General features: G+C 36.9%; 1 protein-coding gene across 6 annotated transcripts in view; it reads right to left on the bottom strand.

Moving 5' to 3' along the window:
- CCDC178 (coiled-coil domain containing 178) overlaps nt 1–23,361 on the bottom strand; it is a 444,107-nt gene extending 420,746 nt beyond the window's left edge. For 3 of the 6 annotated variants that reach the window (XM_082699591.1, XM_082699596.1, XM_082699595.1), the window contains exon 1: nt 23,276–23,361. Coding sequence is in view for 1 of the 6 variants with exons in the window: in XM_082699594.1 (XP_082555720.1) it covers nt 15,331–15,376 (46 nt within the window). In the remaining 5 variants the exon portion in view is untranslated. Of the gene's footprint in view, nt 1–15,330; nt 15,377–16,587; nt 16,682–23,275 lie in introns of all 6 variants that reach the window. The other 3 variants (XM_082699592.1, XM_082699594.1, XM_082699593.1) reach the window with 3 other exon arrangements.
- Between the last annotated feature and the right edge of the window lie 214 nt (nt 23,362–23,575).

The following is a 23,575-nucleotide window of genomic DNA, read 5'->3' as shown; positions in this document are numbered from 1 at the left end:
CTCTTGATTTATTATTTCCAATTACAATTTCAAAATTCTTATCTTACTAGAACTCTCTTTCATGCTATCTTCTAAATCAATTGTGTACCTTGGCATTCATGAAGCCACACATTTCTCGGTTCAACCCCCTCCCAACGAATAGAAATGCCTTTCTTTCCATAGTTATGATTCCTTATGAAAGCCACTTCATCAGAACATACCCTTCACTCTGTCCACTTAAGATGCTTTATTTTTTCAAATGACTCATTACTACTTAACATGGTAATATATTTTTATAATCTTTTCCTTTGTTTTCTCTTTTCTCAGAACTCAAAATCTATGTTGTTCACTGCTATAGTTCTATCATCTGTAACAGCAACATTAAATAGAACTTTATACAGTGATGAAAATCTTCTAAATCTATGCTATCCAAAATAGGCATTATATTAGCCACCTGATCACCTAAAATCACTATTGATCACTTAAAATCTAATTTAACCCAGGAATTAATTTTTTAATTTTATTTTAATTAAATTTGATTTGTCACATATGGCTATGTGCTATAGTATTGGACAGCACAGATCTATCACAGTGCCTGTCACATTGGAGGGGTTCAGCAGGTCACATCTTGTTGAAAATGAAAAAATTCATGAATTAAAAAAATGTATGAAAGAATAAAACACCTGCAATCAGTTTATAGTTACAGATTTGGCATAGGACTGTCAACTTTCCTTCCAACTATTCAAGCTTTCTGGCATCTTCTGGCAAAAGCTAAGTTTTTGTTTATAATTTTTGTTTGTTTCCATACTTGAATAGCATGTTACACGTACAATTCTTTTTATTTCATCACATTAAGCTATCATCTCATCAAATCACTATATTCCTCAATTTTTTTGCTTCCCCATTGCTAAAACAAAATTTCTGAGCTATTTATCTTTATAGACAGAAGACCCTCTCACTTTACCCATTTCCCCTCATGATTTTATTTGTAATTATTTTAAATATTTTTATTATCAAATATTACATAGCACCATAAAATAAAACACCTTGTATTCTACAATACAGACTAAGAAATAATAGTTAACAATAGCATTCAAATTTCATTGTATTATTCAATGGTCACATTTCACTTCCTCCCTCACCAAAAGTTACTTACATCCATCAAAATTATAATCCCTGTAGTTTCAGGCTTTTTTATTATATATCTCAAAATAATATACTATATAGAATTGATTCAGTTTTACAACTTTAAATAAATATACTCTACAAATCATTCTATAGATTTTTTATTGTTTAGTACATTTTGAGATTTATCTGTGGTTTTATAAATAGCTTTTTTCATTCTTTCACTGCTGTAACATTCCATTGTTTTATTATACCATTCTCCTATTGATGAACATTTCAGTTGTTTTCAAATATTTTTACTATTGTGACTAAGTCTTCTATAAGGTCTCTTCCATACTTTCATGTATCATACTAGAATATCTCTAGTAAAGTACATTCTGGGTTGTGGTTTGGGGTTTGTTTTTTTTTTAATCTTCCATTGTTGTAGATAGAGTCCTTTGTTACTAATTTATTATAAGGATCTTCTCCCAGTTTATTTCAGTGTTTTTATTTGAAAATGTATTTATTTTAAATGGAAATAAACATATAAATCATTTTGGATCACCCATGTTCCAAACCCACAAACAATATAAAAAAGCAGTATTTAGACAGTTTAGAAGCTCATCCCCAATGCCCACAAAAACTAAAGCCTTAAAGAAAATGATAGTACCATAGACACTTCTAAAACTTAGTAAATTGTATCTATATACTTCATCTCTTTAGGTGCTGTTTTTCTTTCTTTCTTTTTTTTTTTCTTTTTCAAGAATGCAAAGAGAGAGAGCAGGAACTGGGGTTGGTGGGGGAGGGGGGGCAGAGGGAAAAGGAGAAGCAAACTGCCTGGAGGTCATGACTTGGGGCAGAAGGCAGAGGCTTAATCCACGGAGCCACCCAGGTGCCCCAAGATGCTGTTTCTTTTTATCTGTGTTATTTTCGTGGCTTAAATAAGGCTATGAAATTAATGTACCACTTTCCTGTTCTTCCATACCCTCATGAAAATGTTAAGCAACTTTAGGCTATCTAAAAGCATCTCAGTAGCCATGATTCCCTCACAAATTCTTTTCAGTAATCAGTGTAGACATACTGATAGTCTTCCAATAATTTTGGAAAACATATTTTTTTGTTTATTCGTAGTGGCTTTATCTATAGTTCACCTGATTTATTTTATCATAATTTAAATATACCCAATAATAGTTACAAGTCTGCATTCTCTTCACAGAGAATATTTTAAAAGGTCTGACAATGGGAGATACTTAATAAACTGTTGGAATATTAAAAAAATATTTACTTACTTTTCCCAGTTTTTCACCCCATAATATAAGTGAGATTTTAAACTTATTTGAAGTTATGATTCAAATACAAATTATGTCAGAGTCTATCTAGATAACTTCCAAACCCTAAACAGGTTTAACAAAGCTAATAAAGAGCACAGAGTACAAATCCAAACCATCAAGTAAGGGAGGAAATAGGAATCAGAGTCAGCATCCTGGCCAAGGTCAGTAATCAGAGATTTGATATTAACAGAGAAGAGGAAGACCAACCACGATTGAGACTACTGATCTAAAATGTCTAAAGCAGATTGCTTTATTGGTTCTTCTTTGTTGCAGATAAGAAAACTCAGTTTAAGCAAAAATAAATAAATAAAAATAAATAAATAAATAAATAAATAAATAAACACACAAAAAGAAATAATATAACATAAAATTGAGTATTTATGGGAAAGATAGTAGTGAATTCGTCGGAAATACCGGTAACAGAAGCAGGAATACAAAGACTTAGTTGCCATCAACATTCTCTCTGTCTTGGTCTCAAGTAGTCTTTTCCTACTCATTCTAGTTTTTTTCCTACAACTTGACCTTCTCTGTATTTCAGAAATCTCTGCTGACACTTCCTGAGATTTCTATCATAGAGCTTCAGCCATCAAAGTGATGTTGACTCTTTCTCAAATTTGAATTCCATTATCTCTTGGGGTATTTTAATTAGCCTTACTTGGACTAAGTGCCTATTTGACCCTTTCAATCATTGCTGCGAAGTCAGGATATTATTATTGTCCTCACTTAAGTCTGTTCTCTATTCCTGCCCACATTATGGTCGGGAGTGAGGCTATTGTCTGTTATCATAAGCTATCCTCACTATAATGTTGCCAATGGTGGGGTAAGGGAGAAGATAGGGAAATAAGTCTAATCAGATATCCCCAGAGGCTTTATTCCAAAAATGACAGGCTTACTAACAGGATGTGGTTCTACATGGAAGAATATTTTGGCAGTCATGCAGAAATGCTTCTGAAAATTCTAGTTTTTCCAACAGTGAACAAAGCTATGTTGTGAGGTAGAAAGCATTTTACCAATAACAGTGACTATGGAGAAACTATAAAATAGTTTAGTAAGTGTTATATAAGAAGGATTTAGAAAATCTAAGAGACTGGATACTGGACTGAATTATCTTCTAAGATCCATTTTAATATTTGATAATGCTTGATTCATTTCCTTTTAGCCATTCACTTATTCCTTTAGCGGTTTTTAGCTTATATCTTGTCACTGTACTATTTGTGTAGGATACAAAAGAATAAGACAGCTCTGCCTTCAAAGTACTCACCCATTTGATGTGTATTATATGTTTTTTAGTAACATCAAGGAATTTTAGCAAACGTCTAAAAATTACATGTCCATGAGACAATAAAAATAGTCCTTGGTATCGTCCTGCCACCCCATTGCCTTTACCACACATTCCATATTCTAGTCATACCAGTCATCAAAATAAGACATACACTTCTGTGCTGCCATTGCCTTGCACATTCTTTTTATTCTTCCTTTCCTTAGGTATGTAATATCATGTCTCCTTTTACTTGTTACCACAAAACAAATGTACTTACTCCTCTCTATACTTTATTATTACTTAAATATCATATTGCACTTATCATAGTTTCTTAAATAACTGTGCATGTGTTCTTTTTTCCCACTGAATTATAAGACATGAGAGAAGAATAATGTTCTCTTATTTTTTATAATCAAAGTACAACAGAGTAAGAAACCCAAAACACTGATTGTAATAAGATGAAGATAGTGAATAGTGGGAAATTTTTGAATTTTGATTCATAAAAAATCTAAGTTAGAGTTATTGTTAATAAAACAAAACAAAATAATTGACATTCATTATATATGTGTGTATATATTTATAATGAGCTTAAAGACAACATTTGCTTGTAAAGTAGCATAATCTTGCCTTAAACATGGAAAAGATTCATATTTATAATAAACTATAGGTCAATATTCCAATCACACTTTCTAGGAAAAACTTTTTAATTTTCAATATATGATTACTATGGTCATTCTTTTTTATTAAGGTATAATTAATGTAAAATGTAATATTAGCTTCAGGTGTACCACATATCGATTCAGCAGTTTTGTACATTACTCATTGATTACCATGATAACTGTAGTCACCACCTGTCTCCTGTAATGTTCTTACAATATTATTGACTGTATTCCCCATGCTGTACCTTTCATCTCTGTGACTGACTTATATGTGGGATCTAAAAATCAAAATGAACAAACAGAGAAATAAAAACAAGCAAATGAAAAGCCAGACTCTTAAAAACAGAAAACTGTTTCAGAGTTTGCCAGAGGGGAGGTAGGTGAGGCAATGGGTGAAATAGATAAGATGGATTAATAGGTACAAATGTCCAGTTTTGGAATAAATAAGTCACAAAGATGTACTCTTTATGTTCATCCTGGACAACCATTTTCAAAGTTATTTCAAGAAACAATGAAAAAAAGTTTGTCAAATAAAGGTCACCCATTAAAAACAGACTATCACAATGAGCATGAATTTATCAAATATTGACTTTCATTTTAACCCAAATTCCAAAATTTTAAAAATCCTATAATAGAAAATTTATAATACCACAGTAATAATAGAAAAAAGAATAAACCCTGCCAAGTGTGTTGATTCCTCAACCTCTTTTTTACAAGGCATTTTTTCCACATCTTTCTCACACATATCTAAAATAATTTCTTTTATAAATCTTTTAACTCTATCCTCTGATTCTTAATCTCTTCTCTCTTTCTTTAATGAAGTTCTATTGACTTTATATTATGTTTGTATTACATCCAATAGATTAGCGTTAAGGTGCATCAAATATTACATCTCATGGTTTTACTAAAGCCAAATACATCTTCGGGAAGATAAGATATCATCTTTCTCTACAAATCAAATTAGAACTGAAAAAGTCCACTTCCACATACATATTCACAGAGTAATCTCATACCGTATTCTGAATTTGTCTAAGAGATGAGCCTTTCACCTTCTGGTAATTACTTCAGACATAAAGAACAACGAGCAAGTCAAATCAGCTTTGATGATGTTAAATTATTTCATAGGTCAATATCATATACTAAGTTACTATTTCACCTCTAAGTCACATCAAATGATTTTACAGTGAGTGTCCTGAGAAACATTTACATTTTCTGACAAAATATAAAGTACTTAAGTCATTTATATTCAAGGGCTACTTTATGTTTGAAATGTAAAATAACAAATCCTTATAAATTTGAAACTTTAAAATTCTCATGGAAGAAATACTTTAATTAAAATATATTATGCCAGGGGTGCCTTGGTGGCTCAATCTCTTAAATGTCTGCCTTAGATTTAGGTCATGATCCCAGGGTTCTGGGATTGAGCCCCATCTTAGGTTCCATGCTTAGTGGGAACCTGCTTCTCTCTCTCTCTTAGCAACACCCCCCACCCGCCCCTCACTCCTGCTCTCTCTCACTATCTCTTTCTCAAATAAATAAAATCTTTTTTTAAAAAAAAAAGACAAGAAAATACTATGTCATTTTAGTATGAGTTACCCTTCGGTCTTGAAGAAATATGCCTTTTCATTTTACTTTTTTAAGAATGTCAACTATTTAATGAACACTTCTATTTCTGATAGAGATTTTAGAGGATATATGAAAATTTAAAAATTTTTAAAAATTAGAATTAAAAACATTTTAAATAAGAGAAAGAAAGAAGGCCCCTGCACACCAAAAGTTTCAGTTTATTTAGAGATACTACTACTACATGAAATAGCGAGAGGAGTCTTGACCCAAAGAAATCAAAAATGATAGCTTGAACTTAAAACATACCTCATTTACCTTTACTTCCACAACAACCTATGAGGTAGGTAGGATTACGGCCCCTGTTTTGCAAAGGAGACTTGAAATCAGAGAGATTAAGTACATTGTAGAACTGGATTTAGACTGGCAATCTATCACCATGCTGTTCTGCTATAGAAAGACCACGGAAGTATTATAGCCAGTGTTCATAGGGCGAAATAAAAGAAAGAAAAGAGTTCTTGGGACATTTCAGTGTGCCATTTTGTACAGTAACTCTTTAAAATAAGAACAAAATGTGCAATATTTGGAGCAGAGTCAAGATGGCAGAGAAGTAGCAGGCTGAGACTACTTCAGCTAGCCGGAGATCAGCTAGATAGCTTATCTAAAGATTGCAAACACCTAAAAATCCATCGGCAGATCGAAGAGAAGAAGAACAACAATTCTGGAAACAGAAAAACAACCACTTTCTGAAAGGTAGGACGGCGGAGAAGTGAATCCAAAGCGACGGGAAGATACACCCCGGGGGGAGGGGCCGGCTCCCAGCAAGCAGCAGAGCAACGGCGCACAAAATCAGTACTTTTAAAAGTCTGTTCCGCTGAGGGACATCGCTCCAGAGGCTAAACCGGGGCGAAGCCCATGCAGGGTCAGCGTGGCCTCAGGTCCCGCAGGGTCACAGAAGGATTGGGGGTGTCTGAGTGTCGCAGAGCTTGTGGGTATTGGAACGGGAAAGCCGGCTGCAGAGACAGAGCCGACAGTAAGCTCACAGCTCGGTGTTACCTTGAACCGGTCACAGGCTCGGTGAGCTCGGAGCGCGGCCAGAGGTCAGGCAGATGGGAGTAACTGGGCGCTGTTCTCTGAGGGCGCACTGAGGAGTGAGGCCCTGGGCTCTTGGCTCCTCCAGGCCGGAGACCAGGAGGCGGCCATTTGTATTCCCGTCCTCTGGAACTCTTCGGAAAGCGCTCAGGGAACAAAAGCTCCTGAAAGCAAACCCAAGCGGATTACTCACCCCGGCCCCTGATAAGGGCGGTGTAATTCCGCCTGGGGCAAAGACACTTGAGAATCACTACAACAGGCCCCTCCCCCAGAAGATCAACAAGAAATCCAGCTGATACCAAGTTCACCTACCAAGGAGTGTGGTTTCAATACCAAGGAGAACAGCAGAATTCCAGAGGAGGAGAAAGCAAAGCATGGAACTCATGCCTTTTTCCCTGTGATTTTTTTAGTCTTGTAGTTAATTTGATTTTTTTCTTTTTCATTTTTTGTTTTTTTTTTCTCGCCTTCTGGTAATTTTTTTTTCAACTTTTACCTTTTTCTTTTTTAACGTTTTTTAACTAGTTTATCCAATATATATGTTTTCTTCTTTTTTATATTTTTCTTATTTGTTTTCTTTTTTTTTATTCTTTTCTTTTCTTTGTTTTTAGTTTTTCTTTTTTCTTCTTTCCTCCTTTTTGAACCTCTTTTTATCCCCTTTCTCCTGCCTCACGATTTGGGATCTCTTCTAATTTGGTTAAAGCATATTTTCCTGGGGTTGTTGCCACCCTTTTAGTATTTTACTTGCTCCTTCATATACTCTTATCTGGACGAGACAGAAAAATTCAACACAAAAAAAGAACAAGAGGCAGTACTGAAGGCTAGGGACCTAATCAATACAGACATTGGTAATATGTCAGATCTAGAGTTCAGAATGACAATTCTCAAGGTTCTAGCCGGGATCGAAAAAGGCATGGAAGATATTAGAGAAACCCTCTCGAGAGATATAAAAGCCCTTTCTGGAGAAATAAAAGAACTAAAATCTAACCAAGTTGAAATCAAAAAAGCTATTAATGAGGTGAAATCAAAAATGGAGGATCTCACTGCTAGGATAAATGAGGCAGAAGAAAGAATTAGTGATATAGAAGACCAAATGACAGAGAATAAAGAAGCTGAGCAAAAGAGGGACAAACAGCTACTGGACCACGAGGGGAGAATTCGAGAGATAAGTGACACCATAAGATGAAACAACATTAGAATAATTGGGATTCCAGAAGAAGAAGAAAGAGAGAGGGGAGGAGAAGGTATACTGGAGAGAATTATTGGGGAGAATTTCCCCAATATGGCAAAGGGAACGAGCATCAAAATTCAGGAGGTTCAGAGAACGCCCCTCAAAATCAATAAGAATAGGCCCACACCCCGACACCTAATAGTAAAATTTACAAGTCTCAGTGACAAAGAGAAAATCCTGAAAGCAGCCCGGGAAAAGAAGTCTGTAACATACAATGGTAAAAATATTAGATTGGCAGCTGACTTATCCACAGAGACCTGGCAGGCCAGAAAGAGCTGGCATGATATTTTCAGAGCACTAAACGAGAAAAACATGCAGCCAAGAATACTATATCCAGCTAGGCTATCATTGAAAATAGAAGGAGAGATTAAAAGCTTCCAGAATAAACAAAAACTGAAAGAATTTGCAAACACCAAACCAGCTCTACAGGAAATATTGAAAGGGGTCCTCTAAGCAAAGAGAGAGCCTACAAGTGGTACATCAGAAAGGAACAGAGACCATATACAGTAACAGCCACCTTACAGGCAATACAAGGCACTAAATTCATATCTCTCAATAGTTACCCTGAATGTTAATAGGCTAAATGCCCCTGTCAGAAGACACAGGGTATCAGAATGGATAAAAAAAAAAAAAAACCACATCTATATGTTGCCTCCAAGAAACTCATTTTAAGCCCGAAGACACCTCCAGATTTAAAGTGAGGGGGTGGAAAAGAATTTACCATGCTAATGGACATCAGAAGAAAGCAGGAGTGGCAATCCTTATATCAGATCAATTAGATTTTAAGCCAAAGACTATAATAAAAGATGAGGAAGGACACTATATCATACTCAAAGGGTCTGTCCAACAAGAATATCTAACAATTTCAAATATCTATGCCCCCAACGTGGGAGCAGCCAACTATATAAACCAATTAATAACAAAATCAAAGAAACACATCAACAATAATACAATAATAGTAGGGGACTTTAACACTCCCCTCACTGAAATGGACAGGTCATCCAAGCAAAAGATCAGCAAGGAAATAAAGGCCTTAAACGACACACTGGACCAGATGGACATCACAGATATATTCAAAACATTTCATCCCAAAGCAACAGAATACACATTCTTCTCTAGTGCACATGGAACATTCTCCAGAATAGATCACATCCTCGGTCCTATATCAGGACTCAATCGGTATCAAAAGATTGGGATCATTCCCTGCATATTTTCAGACCACAATGCTCTAAAGCTAGAACTCAACCACAAAAGGAAGTTTGAAAAAAAACCAAATACATGGAGACTAAACAGCATCCTTCTAAAGAATGAATGGGTCAACCGGGAAATTAAAGAGAATTGAAAAAAATCATGGAAACAAATGATAATGAAAATACAATGGTTCAAAATCTGTGGGACACAACAAAGGCAGTCCTGAGAGGAAAATATATGGCGGTACAAGCCTTTCTCAAGAAACAAGAAAGGTCTCAGGTACACAACCTAACCCTACACCTAAAGGAGCTGGAGAAAGAACAAGAAAGAAACCCTAAGCCAAGCAGGAAAGAGAAATCATAAAGATCAGAGCAGAAATCAATGAAATAGAAACCAAAAAGACAATAGAGCAAATCAACAAAACTAGGAGCTGGTTCTTTGAAAGAATTAATAAAATTGATAAGCCCCTGGCCAGACTTATCAAAAGAAAAGAGAAAGGACCCAAATAAATAAAATCATGAATGAAAGAGGAGAGATCACAACTAACACCAAAGAAATACAAACTATTATAAGAACATACTATGAGCAACTCTACGGCAATAAATTTGACAATCTGGAAGAAATGGATGCATTCCTAGAAACATATAAACTACCACAACTGAACCAGGAAGAACTAGAAAGCCTGAACAGACCCATAACCAATAAGGAGATTGAAACAGTCATTAAAAATCTCCAAACAAACAAAAGCCCAGGGCCAGACGGCTTCCCGGGGAATTCTACCAAACATTTAAAGAAGAACTAATTCCTATTCTCCTGAAACTGTTCCAAAAAATACAAATGGAAGGAAAACTTCCAAACTCATTTTATGAGGCCAGCATCACCTTAATCCCAAAACCAGACAAGGATCCCATCAAAAAAGAAAGCTATAGACCAATATCCTTGATGAACACAGATGGGAAAATACTCAACAAAATACTAGCCAATAGGATTCAACAGTACATTAAACGGATTATTCACCACGACCAAGTGGGATTTGTTCCAGGGCTGCAAGGTTGGTTCAACATCTGCAAATCAGTCAATGTGATACAACACATCAATAAAATAAAGAACAAGAACCATATGATACTCTCAATAGATGCTGAAAAAGCGTTTGACAAAGTACAGCATCCCTTCCTGATCAAAACTCTTCAAAGTGTAGGGATAGAGGGCACATACCTCAATATCATCAAACCCATCTATGAAAAACACACCGCAAATATCATTCTCAATGGAGAAAAACTGAAAGCTTTTCCGCTAAGGTCAGGAACACGGCAGGGATGTCCATTATCACCACTGCTATTCAACATAGTACTAGAGGCCCTAGCCTCAGCAATCAGACAACAAAAGGAAATTAAAGGCATCCAAATCAGCAAAGAAGAAGTCAAATTATCACTCTTCGCAGATTATATGATACTATATATGGAAAACCCAAAAGACTCCCCTCCAAAACTGCTAGAACTTATACAGGAATTCAGTAAAGTGTCAGGATATAAAATCAATGCACAGAAATCAGTTTCATTTCTCTACACCAACAACAAGACAGAAGAAAGAGAAATTAAGGAGTCAATCCCATTTACAATTGCACCCAAAACCATAAGATACCTAGGAATAAACCTAACCAAAGAGGCACAGAATCTATACTCAGAAAAGTATAAAGCACTCATGAAAGAAATTGAGGAAGACACAAAGAAATGGAAAAATGTTCCATGCTCCTGGATTGGAAGAATAAATATTGTGAAAATGTCTATGCTACCTAAAGCAATCTACACATTTAATGCAACTCCTATCAAAGTACCATCCATCTTTTTCAAAGAAATAATTCTAACATTTATATGGAACCAGAAAAGACCTCGAATAGCCAAAGGGATATTGAAAAAGAAAGCCAACGTTGGTGGCATCACAATTCCGGACTTCAAGCTCTATTACAAAGCTGTCATCATCAAGACAGCATGGTACTGGCACAAAAACAGACACATAGATCAATGGAACCGAATAGAGAGCCCAGAAATAGACCCTCAACTCTATGGTCAACTAATCTTCGACAAAGCAGGAAAGAATGTCCAATGGAAAAAAGACAGCCTCTTCAATAAATGGTGCTGGGAAAATTGGACAGCCACATGCAGAAAAATGAAATTGGACCATTTCCTTACACCACACACAAAAATAGTCTCAAAATGGATGAAGGACCTCAATGTGAGAAAGGAATCCATCAAAATCCTTGAGGAGAACACAGGCAGCAACCTCTTCGACCTCAGCCGCAGCAACATCTTCCTAGGAACAACGCCAAAGGCAAGGGAAGCAAGGGCAAAAATGAACTATTGGGATTTCATCAAGATCAAAAGCTTTTGCACAGCAAAGGAAACAGTTTATAAAACCAAAAGAAACTGACAGAATGGGAGAAGATATTTGCAAACGACATATCAGATAAAGGACTAGTGTCCAGAATCTATAAAGAACTTAGCAAACTCAACACCCAATGAACAAATAATCCAATCAAGAAATGGGCAGAGGACATGAACAGACATTTCTGCAAAGAAGACATCCAGATGGCCAACAGACACATGAAAAAGTGCTCCATATCACTCGGCATCAGGGAAATACAAATCAAAACCACAATGAGATATCACCTCACACCAGTCAGAATGGCTAAAATCAACAAGTCAGGAAATGACAGATGCTGGCGAGGATGTGGAGAAAGGGGAACCCTCCTACACTGTTGGTGGGAATGCAAGCTGGTGCAGCCACTCTGGAAAACAGCATGGAGGTTCCTCAAAATGTTGAAAATAGAACTGCCCTATGACCCAGCAATTGCACTATTGGGTATTTACCCTAAAGATACAAATGTAGTGATCCAAAGGGGCACATGCACCCGAATGTTTATAGCAGCAATGTCCACAATAGCCAAACTATGGAAAGAACCTAGATGTCCATCCACAGATGAATGGATCAAGAAGATGTGGTATATATACACAATGGAATACTATGCAGCCATCAAAAGAAATGAAATCTTGCCATTTGCGACAACATGGATGGAACTAGAGCATATCATGCTTAGTGAAATAAGTCAAGCAGAGAAAGACAACTATCATATGATCTCCCTGATATGAGGAAGTGGTGATGTAACATGGGGGCTTAAGTGGGTAAGAGAAGAATAAATGAAACAAGATGGGATTGGGAGGGAGACAAACCATAAGTGACTCTTAATCTCACAAAACAAACTGAGGGTTTCTGGGGGGAGGGGGTTTGGGAGAAGGGGGTGGGATTATGGACACTGGGGAGGGGAAGTGCTTTGGTGAGTGCTGTGAAGTGTGTAAACCTGGTGATTCACAGACCTGTACCCCTGGGGATAAAAATATATGTTTATAAAAAATAAAATATTAAAAAAAATGTGCAATATTTCCCAATCATTTGTTAAATGTAAACTTGATTTTAACGGAATCTAAAGTCTCTGTTTGAGACTATAGAATTAGGCTCAAAGTCAAATAGATTCAAAGCTTAAATATAAAAGAAAAAACAAACAGCTAGAGGAAACTTTATATAAAAATGAGAAAGGTCCCTGAACATAACACCAAATAATACATCAAGTTCTAGAGCTATGACTCCATAAAAGTTTAAAGCTATCCAACCATTTTTTTTAAAGATTTTATTTATTTTTTTTTGACACAGAGAGAGAAATCACAAGTAGGCAGAGAGGCAGACAGAGAGAGAGGAGGAAGTAGGCTCCCCACCAAGCAGAGAGCCAGATGCTGGGCTCGATCCCAGGTCCCTGAGACCATGACCTGAGCTGAAGGCAGAGGCTTAACTCACTGAGCCACCCAGCTGCCCCTATCCAACCACTTTTTTAAAAAATCTCTCAAATCAGGAAGAAATTTTTAAGATGTGGGTAACAAAATGTTCCTGGCTTAATGTATAAAGTTACAAAAAATTGGTGAGAAAAAAATGAGCAAAGAATTGGAACTGACTATCCCTAGACAACCCCCACATACAAACACACACCCTTGGGAGAAAGAGAGCAAATTGATATAGAAAAAGTATGCAGTCTTCAGTAATTAATATGATAAAACTTATTTGCATAAGTTATAATACAGTTAAGTAATAGAAGAATCAATTTATTACATAGCAAAAGGTAATACAGATGTGCAAACTGCAAAAGAATGTCCGTATTGTGAATGGCTATATTACTTGAAATAAGGGGAGAGAAAATAATATATGATAGAAATAATCTACATCTCTCTTTAGTAAAGGAAACCACAGTTTTAATTTAAAAAGGGACCTCTTTAAAACATGGAACCATACTTAATGAAATAGAAAATATAAAGAAAAATCACTTTTACCTAGAAATTCTTTTTATTCAGGTAACCATGTTATAAATCATTTATCTTTATTAGTCATGTAAACTAGAGGATGCAGAACATTTGTAACCTACAGAACCAAAGAACTAATTTGTTAACAAAAATAAGCTTAAATTTGAGATTGCTTCAATGTTATAGTTAAGATTATATGTGCTGTTTTGCTGTAATTCTATGTAAAAAGATAAACACCTTGTAAATTTTTTTTCTTTTCCACCTAAAATGTAAACTTTGTTTTTCAATACTTTTGGTATAAATATAGATAATTATGAATGTATAACCACACTAATGTATATATTATGAATAATGGTAAATTTCTTGCTGAACTGGTGGGATAGACTACCAAGTTGGAATTTAGTTGATTCAGAGGAAAATTTTAATGTGATATTCTTTACAGGGCTCAGCTGTAGACTAAGATCCAGGCTTCTATAGCAATGAAGTATATTGTTAGTGGGAAAAGTTGTTTTAATGGAACTATAAGTTTTACTTAGGAATGGCAGTAATATATTTCTTCAACACCAATGTTAGTATTAACTTTTCACGCCTCCCCCCCACACACACCCCAATACAACATTTGTAGGTGTATATACCAGTGAGGGGTCTTATTCCTAATTTTATACACTCTAGGATCCTCAGAAACAAAGAAACAAATCTCTGTTTAAAAACAATTCTGATAACTCATTTAAGAAGGACTGAACCTAGCAATAAGGAACACATTATCTCCATGCTGTTTCTATCTATAATTCATTTATGATGCTTTACTAAGAGAAACCGTAAAATATTTTAAAAATTGTTTGCCTTTTCCCATTGATTTAATTACTTTTTTAAAGATCGCAACAAGCAGCAGCCTTGAAATTTTTCAAACCTATTGTCTATTAAGGAACTAAATGTTAAGACAACTCATTTACATTGACTAATGTGGTATTAAGGTACATAAAATGTGACCTTTCCACAGGTTTATTTATTGCTTTATAAGAAAAACTCATAAACTATTCTGAGGTTATATTTGAATAATGAAGAAACTACTCAGTGTGAGTTCACCTTCGATTAGAAATTTTAACAACACTCACCAAGATCTCTTTATTTTTTTAATGCAAGACTGTCCATTCTGCCTGTCATTTTTATGAACCTTGTAGGGTTTAAATTTGGATAATCTGAGAGGAATCCTGAGTATTCACATAGGAGATACTTTAAAAATTCTACTGAGAACTGAGTTTTCTGCATTTGCCAAAGAATTATCCATACATTGGCAGGGGGCCTCTAGAGTATATCTGATTTTTATTTATCCAGATTCCCTAAATGATCTTCCCCAAATTGCAACTACTGCATTAATGCAAAGCATATGTTTCTAAATAAGAAAGAATTCTAGTTCATATGAGCTACCAAGTTAAAATTTAATAAAAACCGAAAGACTAACTCTTCCTTGAATATGACCTCGGCAAAAGGTCATTTTCCCCCCTCCTATAGCTCTTCAAACATGAAATTGAAAACAGGTAGTGCGCTGCTGCCTCTCACCCCTTCACCCACTACTCACTCAGTGTTTCTCTTCTTAGGTTCTTTACCCGAGCCCAGTAAGTCATCTGAAGGAAAAGAAAATATGAAACTAAAACTAATCAGAAAATAAAGAATAGGGTGAAACTTGACAATGAAGCTTTATTTCCTTCTAACTACAGCTTTAAGCTGTTAGTTGAAAAAATTTAATGAAATACTGAGGTTTCCTATTACATGTTTCATTCTAAACAGTAATGCACCTTAATAGCTTCCCACTCCATGACTGGCTAATAATTCAACATAAGCAATTTCTTTGTATGGAAAGGTGTACTTTCCTATACTTTTGAAAAAGAAAACCAAACTGGATGTCCCTATGAGGTTATCATTATGCAATGGGAAAAAGAAGTAATTCTTTTATTAATGATACCATTTTTGAAAGATTTTAAAATATAAACATTTGGATTTTTTAAATACTATGATTAAGCAAAGATCTCAATACAAGCATTACTTATTTATATTTTCTAGGAATTATATAATTTTTACCACGAAATGATTTAAATTGTTAATGTTCAGTATAGATCTCAACATTCATCCAGTGGTATGGGTCTTGAAAAATATTAAATCACGCTGGAAAATCAAGATTTCCTCTAATTTCCTTTCCTGTTGTTCTTAAATTATCGGTTAAAAGAACCACTTTTTGTGGTTCTTGTCTGCTACAAGACAAACCAAAGATATAAATAAAAATAAATAAATAAATAATAGCACCCAGTAAGAAGTCTGTGTTTAGTGAAATAACAGACAAATAGAGAGCAAATGTGTAACCATCTGGAGAATAAGAAAATCAAAAGTAATAAGCAGCATTCAGAATTTATTATAAAGAAATTATGCCAAGAGCTTCTTACTGCCGTTTTCTATGGAAATGTTCAAATTAGTGGATAAAGAAATACATTATATACAACATATTTGGACCCCACTGATATCATTTTATACATAATCTCATATCATAATATTTGCTAAGTAATCTAAATTAGCTTGGCTATAAATGCTGTCATACTGATTGAAAATTTGCTATCACACTACAAACAGCCAGTCATAATAAATGACACAGCTTGGTGGAATTGTCTGGAGCCAGAGGGATATGATATTGGGTCATCTTTGACAGTGTATTACAAAATGCAAAGAAATTAATAAGTCTAAAAGCAACTGAAATACCAAACACATACAAAATAGAGGGTAGAAAAGAGAGGAGACATAATGTAAACTAAATAGGTCAAATAAACTGGCAGAAGTTCATCATCACCTTAAGGAGGGGTATAAAGTGGGATCCAGAATGGCTCCCATCATCATCAGAAGTATAGTTGTGACAATTCCACTCGCATTTGCTACTTCAGAATCTAGATGGAGAAGGAAGAGGAAGAAGAGGGAAAAAAATAAAATGTTCTTTTCCACTGTTTGAATCAGGATGTCCCCTAAATATCAGCATTTCAGAAATCAGATTCCATTACTAGCTGGCATTTTCCTGCTGCATCTTTGTTTTCAGAGATTATTTGTTTTCTCTTTGAAGCCACAGTGCTTGGCATGTATTAAGTAGTCAGAAATTTTCTTGAATGGAATTTCTGAACTCTGTGTGACAGAACATCTCTAGAATCTTAGTTTGAGATGGTGATAATGGAGCATAAAGGAAAGTTCTGGGCCTGTTTTCTAAAGCTGTACTATCCTAGACTAAAGACACTAGCCATCCTAAATTTTAAAATTAAAAATTCCATTCTTTGGCTATACTAGCCCCCTTCAAGGCCTCAGTAACCACAGGTAGCTTAGTGGTCACACATTCTGGGACAGTTCTATCACTGTAGAGAAGTGTCTCAGCAACATTTTCTGGAGTGTGTCAGTAGCGTATGATAATTTTCCATACATATTTTCCAAACTCCATATTCATTTATTCACTCAGAAAATATTTATTGAATATACATCATATGGTAGTCACTGAGGACACAAAAATAAACAAGACCTCTTTTTAACCATTTAGAATCTTTTGTGGGAAGACATTAGTGAATAAGTCACAATCCAGTGCCATGCCGGAGGATTAATTGGAGGAGAGCATAATTTGAGGCCAAAAATGATCAAGAAGAAGACTACTGATCAAGGTATTTTTAAAATTAATCCAGAGGAAATAAAAATGGAGAGAAGAAGAAAGAACCAAAAGATATTTAATACGAACAAATTGCATTATTTGGTAAGAAATCAGACGTGGTAACAGCGAAGGAAGAGTCTAGAGTAACTCCCGTTGCCCGCAAGAGGGAGTGGGTGGATGGCAATGCCATTCTCTTCATTTGGGTCTGTGTGAGGAACTGGTAGGATTAGAGGAAAGATGACTATTTTAAATTTACCTATGAGTGCTTTTTAATGTTAAATGTGTGTCTACTATTCATGAGAACATTTGAGAAGAGCTAGTTTTTTCAGTATTATCATTTTGGAGCTGATAATTTGATGAGATCACACAACAAAGAAAGGAATCTTGACAAAGCCAGAAAATTAATGACATTAACAATTTCTAGAAAATGTGCAGGGAAAACAGGAATGAATGTGGTCATACAAACCAAGAGTTTCAAGAAGGAGCCAACAACCTAAAGATCTTTAAAAAGTTACACAATAAGACAAAAACTAAGGTGGGGGGAAAGTCCATTTAAAGTGGCAATAGGTCATGGGCGACATTAAATGACAGTAGCAGAATTTAAGCAGCAAGAAGCCCAGGAGTGAATGAATGAGGAAGAAGAAAAGACATGAGACAACCACTCTTTCCAGAGAACAAACAAATACAGGATGGAAAGAGCTGTACAGGAAATGATACGTAGATATAAGAGGGGGTATTTATTTGTTTGCTACTTCTATTGTGGAAAAGGCTTGAGCATTTAGTTTAAAAGTTGCCATGTCCATCGGCTATGCATATAATGGGTTCATTTTAGCTTGTTTGGATTAATTGCAGCTTATCTCCAGAGTTACTGACCCTTGGCCAACACTATGGAATGATGTTTTTAAACGACGGGTCTGTGAGTTGTTTCAGAGCAGCATATATCATCAGCCTGCCAGCACTGTTTAATAATAATAATTGGATTTATAATTGCATCTAATTTTGACAGAGCCTAGGAGAGGGGAGCTTTCAAAGTAAAAGCTGGAAATATAGCTAGAATATGTATATATGAGGAATTCGATACAGGAGATCTCCACCATGGGAAGATTTGGCTTTCCTGCTACAGAGGTGCGTCAAATGCATAGCAGTAGTGGTTACAGACCTGTCTGCACAGAAATGGAAGAATAGAGGAATCTGTGCCTAAGATCTCTGGACACTTTTCTTGCATATTTTCTGCTGTTTATGTGCTATATATTTTGCCTGTAATAAAATTGTTCGGAGAGCACAAACTGAGTAAATGGAGTTCCATAAGCAGTGGAACACTAGAGGGATTAACACATAATTAACCCTGGCTAATATAATGCCACTAGCAAAAATACTCAGCTTCCTTCAGTCTTGCAAAGAATTTGTCACAAGTGTGATTTGGGGGCTCAACAATTACAATTCCTGAGGATAGATTTCTCTTCAAGGAAAAAATATATACTTCACTTGCACAAAACAAATTTAAAAGAAAAATAATTGTCCAGTTTGTCTGTGAGACATCTTACTAACCATCAGCGATATTTAGTTTATCTATAAATAACTGGTCTTCATGTAAAGTATTTCATTAGCTTATTAAGAGAAGCAGTCCATTTTAGGTACTCATGCCCTCTTGTTAGTAGTCTTCCGCTGCCTTTTCAACCATTTCTTCACACCTCCACCTTCACTATGTCATTTCACATGCCCAGACCTCTCGTCCATTTTGTTGGCTGTGGGTAAATCCAAAGTTTTTCCAGTATCCTAATAGTATATTAAATCCCTTCATTGCACACTGAAAAGTCTTTTTTTAAATTAAATTTAATTTTTTTTCAGTGTTCCACAATTTACTGTTTATGCACCACACCCAGGCTCCATGCAATACGTGCCCTCCTAATACCCACCACCAGGCTCACCCCCACCCCCCACCCCTCCAAAGCCCTCAGTTTGTTTCTCAGTGTCCACAGTCTCTCGTGGTTTGTCTCCCATCCCGGCTCACATAAGTACCCAGGAAAAAAAGCCAGATAGTAATGTTCATAGATATAGACTAAGAGTGATGAAAGTAGATTATCAGTGTAATCAAGTGCTAAGGAACATAGCTTTTAAGTCAGTAAAATATGGGATTAAGTTCTGGATGGGCTCCTTACCATCTACATGACCTTGAGAAGACTACTTCGTGTATTTAAGCATCAGTCTCCTCCTCTGGAAAATGGTGAAAATGATAATGTCTCAAAGTGTCGTGAGGAGATTAGATATATGGCAAAGTGTTTAGTTCACTGACCAGTGTATAATAACTGCTTAATAAATAGCCATGATTTAAATTCAGTGAATGAGAGTTCACTAACAAATTATATGGTCATGAATACAATACTTAAACTATCCAAATCTGTCCATATCTCAGTTTTCTAATATAAGGGTAAAATTAAGTTTACCTAACTGAATTTCTGTGAACATTGAAAGACTGAATATACAGATGGACAAGGGCCAAACCATATGTAAAAATAGAATTCGAACCCACCAGAATTCTCTACACCAACCAGCCCAGGAAGCCAAACCACAACCTCTATAGTAATCTTCCCAGAACAATCAGGACTTTGTTAGTTACTGCCAACTTCTCTAATATTCGCCTGTACTTCCAACTCAGGACCAACCAGAGAAAGCCAAATAAGCTCCTCAAACCAATCATATAGGATGTCCCACTCCTAGTTAACCCATCTCCAGCTTCCCCATGTCAACAAAGTCCAGGGCATACCTAAAGTCCTCTCTCTCCCCCCCCCCTTTTTTTTTTTTTTCATTTGAAGACTTTCCCACTTTCTTGTCTCCCTTTGCATTTCTGCCTTACACAAACGATGGCGGCTGACTCCTTGCTATTGCAACCTCTCAACAAATAGGCTCCATTTATTTTCATTTGGGTGGTTTTTGTATCCATAGCATTATAACTGAGGTTAAAAGTTCAGCACCAATTTTGAAATTCCATATATTTATTAGTGTTATTATAGTGCAGAAAACAGACATCATGATCATTAAGGCTCAACCATGCAACCATCTGCTTGTGGAAGTACTACTTTTCCACCAGGCACATAATCCAAAACTTACAATCAATCCAGTTCTCTGTCTTACATCATTACCACAACGCAAATTCTTCGCCCACTCTGAGTATTCCAGTTGCTTACTCTCCCTGCTTTTCCTTTCTTACCATACATCTTCTGCTTTCCATTTTGTTGAGATTCCAATGTCTAGCATTTTAGCAATTCTTTAGTCAATATTCTCATTAACCTTGTTTTGTAGGTAAACTCTGGGTAGACAAATATTGTTTTTATTTTTTTCCCCAGAAGCTCTCCTTTTAAGAGAAAGAGAGTTCCTTTCTTTTAAGAAATTATTTGCCCACTCCATCTACATGATTCGATAAATTGCTGTCAATCCTATTAGTCCTAACCCCAACATGAATGCTTTAGGGACAGTCAGATAAACCAACTACAGTCAAGGAGTCTCATCCCTGGCGTTTCTAGATTTTCTTGTTAGGCTGGGAATTTATGAGTCCAGAGCTCTTGGAAATCAAGTTATAGTTCAGTGGAATAAACTTGTGTGAGAATGAAGTCCATAGTAGAAAGGAAAAAGAAAGTGTATGTCACTTACTGCTTTAGGGAATGGAGAAGAAAGAACAAACTCTGAGGTTGTAGTGACAGGTTAGTTGAGTCTGAGGTTATGTTGAATCTGAAGCAAGAGCAGAACAGACAGGCTGAATTGAGTGTAAGACGTGTGGTAGTTACCAACATAACGGGACTTCACCCAGGGAAAATTGGTAGGTTATGGTTCAAACTCATAGTTTTGGCAGCTCTGGAAATTAGCTGGATATGGTTAATAATAAAATCTTAAGAATTCAATAATAGAATGAGAAGTATTATATATTGAGGATAGAAATGCACTTGTCTCACATACAAATATCTAAAGATAATTCAAAATAAACCAACAGCTCAAAATCCTTCAGGTTGTGGGCATTTGGATGCATTTCATAGTTAGCCATTCATTTGTCTGAGTTCTTAACCTTGTTAAGCGGTGTCCTAAACCCTATTTGCAAAATAGGACCCAGAAATGACTTGAGGGGGAAAAGGCGTGGAAGGACAGGGAGGGATGTTAGGCAGTTAGGCATGAGTGAGGAGGGATAAAGCAGGTGCTGGCCACACCCTCACTGCCCAGCCACACCTTCAGAGACACCTCTAAGGGCCAAAAAAAAGGAAAGGACTAGCTATAGAGCTGGGTAAAAAGCCACAAGGGGGCTTCTTTTTTTTTTTTTTTTTTTTTTTTAAGATTTTATTTATTTGACAGACAGAGACCACAAGTAGGCAGAGAGGCAGGCAGAGAGAGAGAGAGGAGGAAGCAGGCTCCCTGATGCGGGGCTAGGACCCCTGGGATCATAACCTGAGCCGAAGGCAGAGGCTTTAACCCACTGAGCCACCCAGGCACCCCCCACAAGGGGACTTCTAAGAGCCGAACATGTGCACATAGAGTGCAACGTATCCTTAAGTACCTTTAAGGTCACAAAAGGTCATTAGACACTCTTAAATATACAATACATAAATGAATACAATTATAACAGAATGAATCATGGGAAGGTGCATGCGCAGAAGCCAAAATGTTACATAACCACCAGCTGTCAGTCAAAAATGTCAATCAAAACAAAATTTACATAGGCAAAAAGCAGGCTTAAAAGGATGCCTCTAGATCTTCTGGGTGCCATTGCTACTCTTGTTCAAGCACTGGCCTGCGTTCACTCTTGAAAGTGTGTGACGGGGCGCTTGGGTGGCTCAGTGGGTTAAAGCCTCTGCCTTCTGCTCAGGTCATGATCCCTGGGTCCTGGGATTGAGCCCCGTGTTGGGCTTTCTGCTCCTTGGAGAGCCTGCCTCCTCCTCTCTCTCTCTGCCTGCCTCTCTGCCTACTTGTGATCTCTGTCGGTCAAATAAATAAATACATAAATCTTAAAAAAAAAAAAAAAAGAGAGAGAGAGAGAGAGAGAGAGAAAAGAAAATGTGTTATACTCCACTACTCAATGAACTCCCCATTCTGGTCTTGGGTCTCCAATTCTGAGGTGCCTCTGGGACAAGAACCAAGTTACCCAGTAACAGGGATAGCTTTAGAATGTTACACTTGGGTCAAGATGTCCAGACAGCTCATGCAATAGTAAGTAGGCCTGGGAAGTTACCAAATCAATTCACAAATACTTATTGAGCATCCAGTGTCAAAGAAATAGAAAATGTTTTGAACTGGAAGTGAGAAAAAGGTCTCCTGAGTCTGAAGTTTGCTAATTCTCAGTCCTTGGTTAAGTCATATATCAGCTGTGTGCCTCATTTTCCTCATCTGCAGAGAGGAAGTGTTATTGTGGGTCATCTTACTTGGGGTGCTGTAGAACAAATAAAATTCCCAGCCTCTGCCCTAAGTAGGTGTGCAGTATTAGAGAAGACACTTGAAAAATAAAATATCAAAAGAAGAAAAATAGCAATTCAAAATAATAATAATACATGAACCACCACAAGGAGGCCTTATAAGCAAAATAAAAGGTAGAAATAATTATTTAAAGAATGAGAACCTAGGGATGCCGTTCTAGACAACGTGAAGTACAGCTGGGCGGCCAGTGGAGGGAGACTTTACATCCCTAACCCACGCCACGGGGATTTTTCTCAAACTCCCCGAGTGACAGCCTTGCTTCCGCCTCCCGGAAGGGATTGATTAAGGAACTGACCGGAATGGGGGTGTAACTCTGGGCACAGGCGCCCCAGGGTACGGGACTCTGGTTCCTGCGGGTGGGAGCCGTGCAGGCCGCCAGAGGAATGCGCAGCCCCGGACTCACCCGCTCCGCCCGTCTCCCGGTGCCGCTTCTGCGCACCCCGCCGGCTCCGCGGCGCCCGCGGCCGAGGCCCTCGGGGTCGGTTACCCGGCGTCCAGGCAACCGCGGAGCGGAGGCAAGGGCCCCGGACTTCTGGGCTCGAGCTCGTTGGGCCTCCCGGGCCCAGCGTTTCCGCCCCAGACCAGCCCGCCTGGGGCTCTGAGCTCTAGTCCTCCCGGGAGCCGCCCCCTCCGCGCTCGTTTCCTTTTGTAACCAACATGCCCCGCAAAACTCCCATTTCTTTTTACTGAAGAGGAATTGGGT

The sequence above is a fragment of the Mustela nivalis genome (assembly GCF_964662115.1).
Source record: "Mustela nivalis genome assembly, chromosome: 14".
In the NCBI taxonomy this organism is placed as follows: Eukaryota; Metazoa; Chordata; class Mammalia; order Carnivora; family Mustelidae; genus Mustela; species Mustela nivalis.
The sequence above is the reverse complement of the archived record's forward strand: the minus strand, read 5'-3'. Positions and strand labels throughout refer to the sequence as shown.